Here is a 9509-nt window from a genome sequence, read left to right as displayed (position 1 = left end):
CAGTATGTTTACGATCTTCATCATATAAAAAAGCAAGAATACGTTTTTGCATCACGAAATTACTATCCATCCAATGACAAGTAACGGTTAAATAATCATTTTTATTTACAGCACGACCAAGATCAGAAGTTAGGGACAATCTACATTGAATATTTTTTTAACAATGTTGATAAATAAAAACAATATTGTGAATGGAGTCTAAAAATATCAGAACGACAAGTAGTTCTAGGAATACCGTTAAAAATAGGATTATAAATTGTTTGTATATAACGAATAAAGGCATCAGAAGAAGGAAAACTAAAAGGTAAACAACCCACAGCTACCATTTTAGCTATTTCTTCCCGGTCCCTCAATTTATTATACTTCTTTGCTACGTGACCGGTTGTTGGGTCCATTCTAGTTTGCGTTGGCCCACCAACATCTCCATTACCTTGTGCAATATTTAACTCTCTTTTGTGATCTTCAGCTATATGTCTCATTAACGTACCCGTACCCCCTTACTTGTCTCCACTTCTATGCTTATATATTTATTGACAAATATTGCATTGCACCTCAATATCTAATATACGTTCAAAAATTTGCCATGCAACACTAGTTCTTTTACGAGGTCTTGGGGCACTGAGAGGACGGGGAGGGAGATTAACCGATTCAGATCTAACGTTAGCATCTCCTACTGCGAGTGTCTCAGCAATATTTTCATTATCTTCGTTCAAATTAACCGCATCTACTTCATTTTCTTCTTCTATACCGTAATTTTCCTGAGCTTCCACATAATCCATATCGTGAGCACCTACACCTATTTCTTCCTCAAAAGGTGTACCAAGAGGTACCGGAGGCGAAGGCACACGGGTAAATCTACTACTTTAACTACCTCTACTGCTAGTAATTCGCTTTTTACAACCACTACCGTTTCCGGGACAAAAAATAACACCTTTAGTAGCGAGGTTTCTTAATTTATCCATAATATAAATTAAATTAAACTAAAAATATTCAAAATACACAAATATAATAAAATTAAATATTAAACAATTAATACAATAAATAAAAATTAAACGTAAGAGATGGAACGACAATACCAAATTTTGGAAGTATCCGAAGATTGCAACTTTAAAAACTTCCGCTCGTACTTTGTAGACGAAAAATTAAAAAATTAAAGTGAACACTTTAAGAAATTAAATATATTGAATATTTGAGAATTGAGAATTGAGAATTGAGATTTGAGAGAGAATGAGATTTGGGAGAGTGAAAAATTGTGTGAAAAATGATTTGAAGTTGTAGGGTATTTATAGAATTTTTTTTTGGATTAAAAAATATTTTTTAAAGTTAGTTTTTTTTTTTTTTTTAATAAATGGGCTCAAACTAGCCGTTTGGACCCAAAAACGGCTATATAGCTGTTGGGCCAACGACTATTTTGGCCCAGAATCTCAATTTTTTTTAATTTTTTTTTAAAAAGGTATCTGGATCGGGCCGGGCCGGTTAACCGACGGACCTGGACCGAGCTTTGTCTTGGCCGGATTAACCGGGCCCATTTTAAAAAAATAATCGGCCCAGAGAACTTACCGGGCCGGATCAAACCATGTCGGGTTAGTTACAAGGGCCGGGTCGGGTCGGGTCGACTCACTTGACACCCTTAATTCACATGTATATATGTAGTAATGTAGGTAGGTATATAAATTATACATAATGGTTCCAACAAATCATAAGTTGGTCAATAAACTCAATTTTGTTATGCATGCACCGAATACACAGTTTTAAAGTTGTCCCGTTTCAAAAAGAATGATCTAGTTTGACTTGGCACGAAGTTTAAGAAAATAAAGACGACTTTTAAATCTTATGGTCTTAAATAAAAGATATGATAAATGTACGAAAATGCCCTTCAATCTTGTGGTCTTAAGCATGCCACGTGGAAAGTTAAAAGTAAAAAGTTGCTAAAAAAGGAAAGAAGTAATTCTTTTTTAAACGGATTAAAAAGAAAAGTAAGTCATTACGTATAATATATGTGAAGGAAAAATCATACTTTAGTTACATAATCATGCCAATAAATTAGAAAAGCCAAAAAGCCATATAACAACCACCAGATGGATCGATCTTATCATATCATCATCTAAAAAAATTAAAGGTGTTTCAAAGAAGTCATGTACGTCCATATATAGTTAGCCTTAAAGTTAGTAATTAAACATATTGCACAAGTTTCTTCTTTCATTCAGACGAACTTTGCATGTCAAAAAAGGGGATAACGTAAGATATATATCATTCTTAAAACTGTCTTAGTTTCTTGCAAGTGGCCTTTAAAAAGAAGAGCAACACCTAAGACAACCTCGGACTTGGCTATTTTTGCTTATGAGGTTTAATAATTAGGAAAGAAACATTTGCTTGTGTCTCGTAATTTCTTCATATTTTCATTATTTCCAAGCATGCAAGCAACTTGAAGGATTGAAGATGATGGCAGGAGATACAACTTGTGAAACTACTAAAGGTAATCTTACATTGAAAAAAATAAAACAAACAACTTGTTATAACAAATGAAATTATGTTATTCAAATACTACGTGTAAATATTCTTTCTTTGTACAGTGTATATGAGTTAAATCCTCTCTAAAAATTAAATAAGATATGCATCTACGTGGAAATAACGGACTGTTTTATATTCTTTGTATTTCTCTTCTTAAATCTTGATCTTCAATGAAGTAGAGCTATTTTTTTATTTATTTTTGTTACAGATACGAAGAAAATGACGAAAAGCACCCAAAGAAGCCTAAATGTGAACGAGGAGTACCTTGGTGCATTAAGAACAAAATCTTATGGTGATTTCTTTACAAAAGCTCAATTATTAGTAAATGAACCATCATCTCCTAATTCTCATGAATTATGCCACAATACTTTCTCAGAAATTCTCCTTGATCCGGGCCAAGACAAAATTACATCAATTCTTGAATCAACTATTTTTCCAGCCAAAAAGTATGATCTCAAATCCCTTCTTACAAATTACTTCAACATAAGTGCAGAAGCATCAAAATTCTGTAGCCACATTCTTAAAAGCATTAGCCAAGTCCAATCTCACTATGATTTTGTCGAACAAGTCCTTGACTCGATCGATAATTGTTCCAATTTTGACCAATTTGGTTACCTAGTACTCGAGCTACGATCTTTTATCATCCACAATAACCCCTTCTCAGACCTTAAAAACCAAGATTTCACGCGAATTAGTGATGAATATTCATCGGTGTTGCAAAGTCTAAAGTACAAGAAGAAAAGGGTTGCTAGGAAAATAAAATTGATCAAATGTGTCAATAAGACTTCCGGGGTATGTGTGACAGCGGCTTGTGGACTAGTTGCTGTGGCAGCATTAGTACTAGCAGCACATACATTTGCTGCAATTGTCATGGGACCAGCGATTTTAAGCCTACCTTTAAAGCCATTAAGGAAAAAAATTATGAGTTTTCGATACTTGAAATGTGGATTTCTAAGGAAAGTTGGAGATCAACTTGACGTCGCAACAAAAGGTACTTATATTTTGAATAGGGATTTCGACACGATTTCTAGGCTTGTTTCTCGACTTCATGATGAAATTGATCATAATAAGACAATGATTCAATTGTGTTTGGATAAAAGGGAAGATAAGTTTTCATTGGAAGTGTTGAAGGAGTTGAAGAAGAGTAATATTGGGTTCAAGAAACAAGTGGAGGAGCTTGAAGAACATGTTTATTTATGTCTTTTGACCATTAATCGTGCTAGAGCTTTGGTCATTAAGGAAATTGCAAAATCATGTGGGAATTGAAAAAGGCCTGTGTATTTAATAGTTTAATTCTTTGATTTGATTTGTAAATATGAGTTATTCATGTAAATGACTTCTTGAATATTGAAAAATTGAGACCTTTCTAATTTCTTTCCTTTTTTTTTTTTTTTCTTTATTTCTAATCTATTTGTAGTTTAGGCTTTCAGCTATATCCTTTTGTTGGCTCACCGATTCTTCATAATTTTATGACCTTCCAGTCCATTAGAACAATTGTTGCTACTGTCTTAGGCTTCAAGGATATAAGCCTTCCCTCTTCTAGAAAATTATATATAATAATTCAATGAAATTGTACTTATAGGAAAGCCTTGGAGTAACTGATAAATCAACAGAAATATAGGATAAGATTGCGTACTATAGGAAAACCTTGGAGTAACTGATAAATCAACAGAAATATAGAATAAGATTGCGTACAATAGACCTTTGTGGTTTAGCTCTCGTTGAAAATTGAAATGCAGGGATCCACCACCACTAAGGGACCAATCCTGGAGAGGCAATATATGACAAACACACAGAAACACAAAAGAAAAAAGTAAAGAATATTAGGATCGATTTGCGTGCGCACACACTAAATCTATGAAGAGAATGAAGAAAACTAGAGAGAGTTCTTGAGGAGAAAGAGAGAATTAATTTCGTGGTAACACCAATAGGTAACCTCCATGGTGGACGGGGTATTTATATTAATTGAACTGCGTGAACATTAATATATAACAATACGTCACATATTAATCAGGCTCCACAACCTAACAAAGAACACAATCAATTTTTACGTGGAAACCTCCTTTCTGAAAAGAAGAAAATCACGACCTGTACTCACAGACTCTCAAACTCCACTATAATCAGAATGAATCATGATTATAGATTCCATTTGAACTTAGCTCTAAGTTCCACTAGATTGCAATAACTCTATCACAATTCACACTCAACAACTCCGTCAAAAGCTCTCTTAAAATTGACTAACTCTAGCTAATTACAACTTAGGCAACTCTACTTAAAAAATCTCAAAATCAAAATGAAAAGCTTTCACTCACAAGACTGGAGTGAATCAGTTTGAGACCTAACTCGAGCATAAAAAATAAAGAGCAAAGCGATTATCAGATCTTGAGCTTTGAGGGTTTTTGCCGCCACTTTGAAGACTTGGATTTGCAAAATCTATTGTGCCACAATCATCTCTTTGTATTTATAGGAGTGTAGGACCTTTTGTTTGAAATTTGATTGGAGCAGGTGTCCGTTTCGGTACACTGTGCATCTACAGAATTGTTGCACTACAAGATAAAATTGTGCAGAGTGAGATAGTTACATTGGCAGAGCAGGCAGCAGACCTGATCCCAAAGTATCATGTAGTCATCATTAAAATATGAAATAATAGCCTTTTCTCGAACCGTACACATAGTGGACACTTTGCACCGAGCTGCCCTCTTCTGTGCAAATAGGTAGGTAACATTTTTGAAGATTATATTGCAACTGTTCTTAATATTTGGATGCTGAGACTGCCTCAGAGTGGAGATTATATTTCAAGTGCTGTTATTTGATGTGGTAGGATGACAATTTTTCCTTTCTGTGAAAATTCCCTTAGTCTTAAAAAACAAAAACTAAGTATAATAATATGTACGAATCGCGGCATTCAAATTGATCATATATATTATTACTATGGAGCAAAACATCGGGCGAATGGTCAAATTATTCGATAATTTCTTATAAGAGGATAACTCGAGATAAATTTGAATGAAAGAGTCGAAACTTGTCTGTATTGAAAAATTATTTTAAAAAAAAAAAACTCTGTCAGAAGTAAGAAAGAATTGGCCATATGGTGATTTCTTTAAAAAAAAAAAAAAATAAATAAATAAATTTATTAGTGTGTCACTTTTACCATCATAAAATCCAAACATTCCGTCAAAATAATTGCTTTTAGTTGTCTATACAAAGCAGGAGGAGTTTAATAGAAGGGTCCCAGAGGATATATACTAATTAATAAGTACTACTTTATGATAGAGAATGAATTAGTGGTGAGATTGAGAGCTTATACTTTGATTTGTTGATCTCACTAATATATATATATATATACATGCAAGTCAAATATATACACGTGTGATTCATGTCAAGTCATATATGAAGTATTAATATCTTGATCATCTCCTACACTGTGCATTATCACATCACAAATAATTAAAAAAAAAAAATAGTAAAAAATCAGAAATTACAATACACAAATTGATTAAACCTAACCTTTACACAAAAATTTCTCAAAGCCTGACCGAATATTCATTTATCACCATAAACTCAACAAAATAATACGATAATCGAGATATCATAACAATGCGATTAAACCTTAAAAAAATCTTTAAAGCCTGACTAAACGTTAATCTATCACTTGAAAAAAACAACAAATAGTAACAGAACATAAATTAAAGTATTCGAGAATATTACAACAATATCATCAACCCTAATCATAGTGCAAATTTCTCAAAGTCCAACGAGACATTCATCTACAACATAGACTCGAACATAATAGAAATTACAACAAAATAATACGATAATTGAGATATTAGAATATTACTATTAAACCTAACCTTTTGTGATTGTAGATGACAACTTTAGATCTCATATAAAAAAGCAGTTATTAGAATATTTCTGTTAATAAATTTTACATTATGGATGTTATTATATTATTGTAGAAAAAAAATTCTCCAATACCTTTTCCTATAAAAAAGAATTATCTTAATATAGAAGTTGTTCTTTTTTTTTTTTTTTTTTTTATGTTGTGAAAGGGGGAAAATTAATTATGGTATCAAATTAATATTACAACACAACTTTAGGAAGTTGAATTTATTTCCTCAAAAATATAAAGTGACGTGTTTTTTTTCCTTACAAAATTAAAATAACTTGTTTTTTTATTGAAAGTCTCGGGTAATTTTTTGGCTTGGTGTTTTGTAAAGAAAAAATTTTCAAAAGATATTTTTTATCATATATTATAGGAATTCTTAATTTTAAATATTATAATATTAATATATAATAATTAAAAAATTAGTAAAAAGATGGTTTTGTCTAAAACACAAATTTTTAATGAATGATAAAAAGTTCAAATCATTTTTCTAAGCTCTTCACACTTTTAATATATTATCTATCTATATCTATAATCTATAATCTATATTTATAATATATTAAAAGTGTGAAGATTCTTAGAAAAGTGATTTGAACTTTTTGTCTTTTATTAAAAGACTCTTCTTTAGACAAAATTGTCTTTTCACTATTTTCATTAATTTATTATTTAATTATTTTTTATTATATTAACTAAACCTCCTAAAATATATAGGACTCCTAAAGTATATGGAAGGAGAATTAATTAATATTTTCCTTTTTGCTGTTCAAATAAGAAAATACTCCTACAATAGGACTCTATTAAGAAAATACTTCTATAAATAATGAGATGCATGTTAAATTAGACAACAAATGGATTTGCCTATTGAGAGAATATGATTGATATTCATCTAACTTGATTCGGTTGTAGGTCTAGATTGATGGATGCTTGATTTTAACCCTCAACTTCTTCACTGTTCTTGTCAACATAATAGAATTTAACATGCGTGTATCTATGCATTTTCTTTATTTTTATTCAAATCATTTTTTAGGTCAAAGTTTTCGCTTAGAAGAGAATTATTTTCATCAAAATCAAAGTTTTGTGATCACTGTTGTACTGTTTTGTTTTAGTTTACAGGTCATAAATGAATTTCGGGTGACTTTGAAGAATTTCTTGTGTAAAGGTTAGGTTTAATTATATTGTTTGGATATCTTTATTATCTTATTATTTTATTTTAATTTACAGATGACAGATGAGTTATAGATGAATGTCGGTCGACTTTGAGGAATTTTTTAGGTAAAGATTAAGTTTAATTGTATTGTCTTAGTAGCTCTATTAGTTTATTATTTTGTGGTATTTTAGAGTTTGTAGGTGAATGTCGATCGGCTTTGAAGAATTTTTGTGTGTAAAGTTTAAGTTTAATTGTATTATTTTGGTATCTCTTTTATTATATTATTTTGTTGTAATTTACAAGTGGTAGATAAATTGGTCAGCTTTGAGAATTTTTTTTTAGATAAAGATTAAATTTAATTGTATTGTTTTAATATTTCTACCACTACTAGAAAAGTACAAATTATATGGAGATTTTTCTGCAGATTATAAATGAAAATTCGCAGCCGAAAAAACCTTTGCAGATAATTACTACCTGCACATTTTAAAATCTCAAAGTACATTACATGGGAATTTTTAAACTGCATATAAATTACCTACGAAATTTCTTTGCAAAAAAATTGATACAAATTGATGAAAGAACGTGTATTTCGTAAATAAATTAAATTCCAAAGGGTTTAATTATTTTGTTTTTTAACTCATCTTTTACAGATATATTTCTTTCGAATTTCCTAAGACATACACCAGACATAAGACTTTTCTCAAAAGCTCACTTACCAGCAAATCTCACATGTCCCGTCAGCGCTTCATTAGTTACTATAAAGCAGACAATGTTGCTTTCTGTATCCGATGTGGTACAAAAGATTACATTTGTGCAATTTCTTCTAATTTTCCTATCCAACAAATTGTGATGTAAAATTATTTTTTCATTTCTTTTTTTGTTTGAAAAGATATGTAAGTATGAGACTAAATTTTAACCACAATTAATATTTGAGTAAATTGATCGGTATTTATATCATTGTGGTAGGAGGAGTTGCTCGGATGGTAACCACACCTCACTTTCAATTATAAGGTTGTGAATTCGAATCATCTAGAGAGCAAAAGATAATTTTGTTATTGTTATCAATAAATAACAATGTGAAAATCATTTATTTTTTCAACTTGACTTTAAAAATCAAATTACCCTTTATTTTTTTAAGAACAGAGATTATACTCCCTTATACGAAGCAATATCTATTTTACCCTTGATATTTTCAATCATCCATCTGTATATATAATACCTTTTCATATTATATAAATATTTTATGTAGTAACATAGGTATTAATTTACCTATAGTTAAATAAGTTTATATATTATTATGGATATTATTTAGCCATTAATATACATTACAAAACAAAATAATTCTTTAATGAAGCTATTACAAAATACTCTATTTATATGATTGTTGTTTTAATATTATATGCATTATATTTTTATTTATATCTAGTCATTTCACTTATTTCTTATTTCCTATGGTTTAGTGTATAGGTAAATTAGTTTTGATTATTAAAAATGAATTATTTTTTTAAAGTGCTATAAAAATTCATTTACAATATAATAATATAAATAGAAGTAATATTGTAGGAATTTATTAGAAAGTTTACCTTTATTTTTACTAATTATTTTTTTGCATTGAATTAAAATATGTTTATAAACTTATCACTCTTTATTACTTTCGACTATCAAAAATTGATATTACTATTTTAATTTTATTAATAAAATCCTATTGTTGGTGAAATTACAATAAAAATAAATACAACTGAAATTTACAAGTGAAGAAAATCAAAAAGACTATCTTCTTTTCTTCTTCGGTTGAGGCGTGGATATCTCGCTCTCTTTAAGGAGATTCAGACCCATTGCAGCAAATGTTTCACCGATCCAACAGTAATCTTCTTCACTTGTCCCCTCTAGGATACAACAACCTTCTCACAATAACTCAACAACTTTGGACAAGAGTTGAGTTCAAAGCTCCACAAAAAGAACACCCCC

General features: G+C 30.2%; 1 protein-coding gene across 1 annotated transcript; it reads left to right on the top strand.

Moving 5' to 3' along the window:
• Positions 1-2213: 2213 nt before the first annotated feature.
• LOC107869598 (UPF0496 protein At1g20180) lies at positions 2214-3878 on the top strand. The gene is made up of 2 exons (XM_016716105.2): positions 2214-2476; positions 2720-3878. The coding sequence occupies exons 1-2, from the start codon at positions 2440-2442 to the stop codon at positions 3775-3777; spliced, it is 1095 nt and encodes a 364-aa protein (XP_016571591.2). The 5' UTR covers positions 2214-2439; the 3' UTR covers positions 3778-3878.
• Positions 3879-9509: the final 5631 nt, after the last annotated feature.

This window comes from Capsicum annuum, chromosome 4, assembly GCF_002878395.1.
Source record: "Capsicum annuum cultivar UCD-10X-F1 chromosome 4, UCD10Xv1.1, whole genome shotgun sequence".
Lineage (NCBI taxonomy): Eukaryota > Viridiplantae > Streptophyta > Magnoliopsida > Solanales > Solanaceae > Capsicum > Capsicum annuum.
This window is presented reverse-complemented; position numbering and strand designations above follow the sequence as displayed.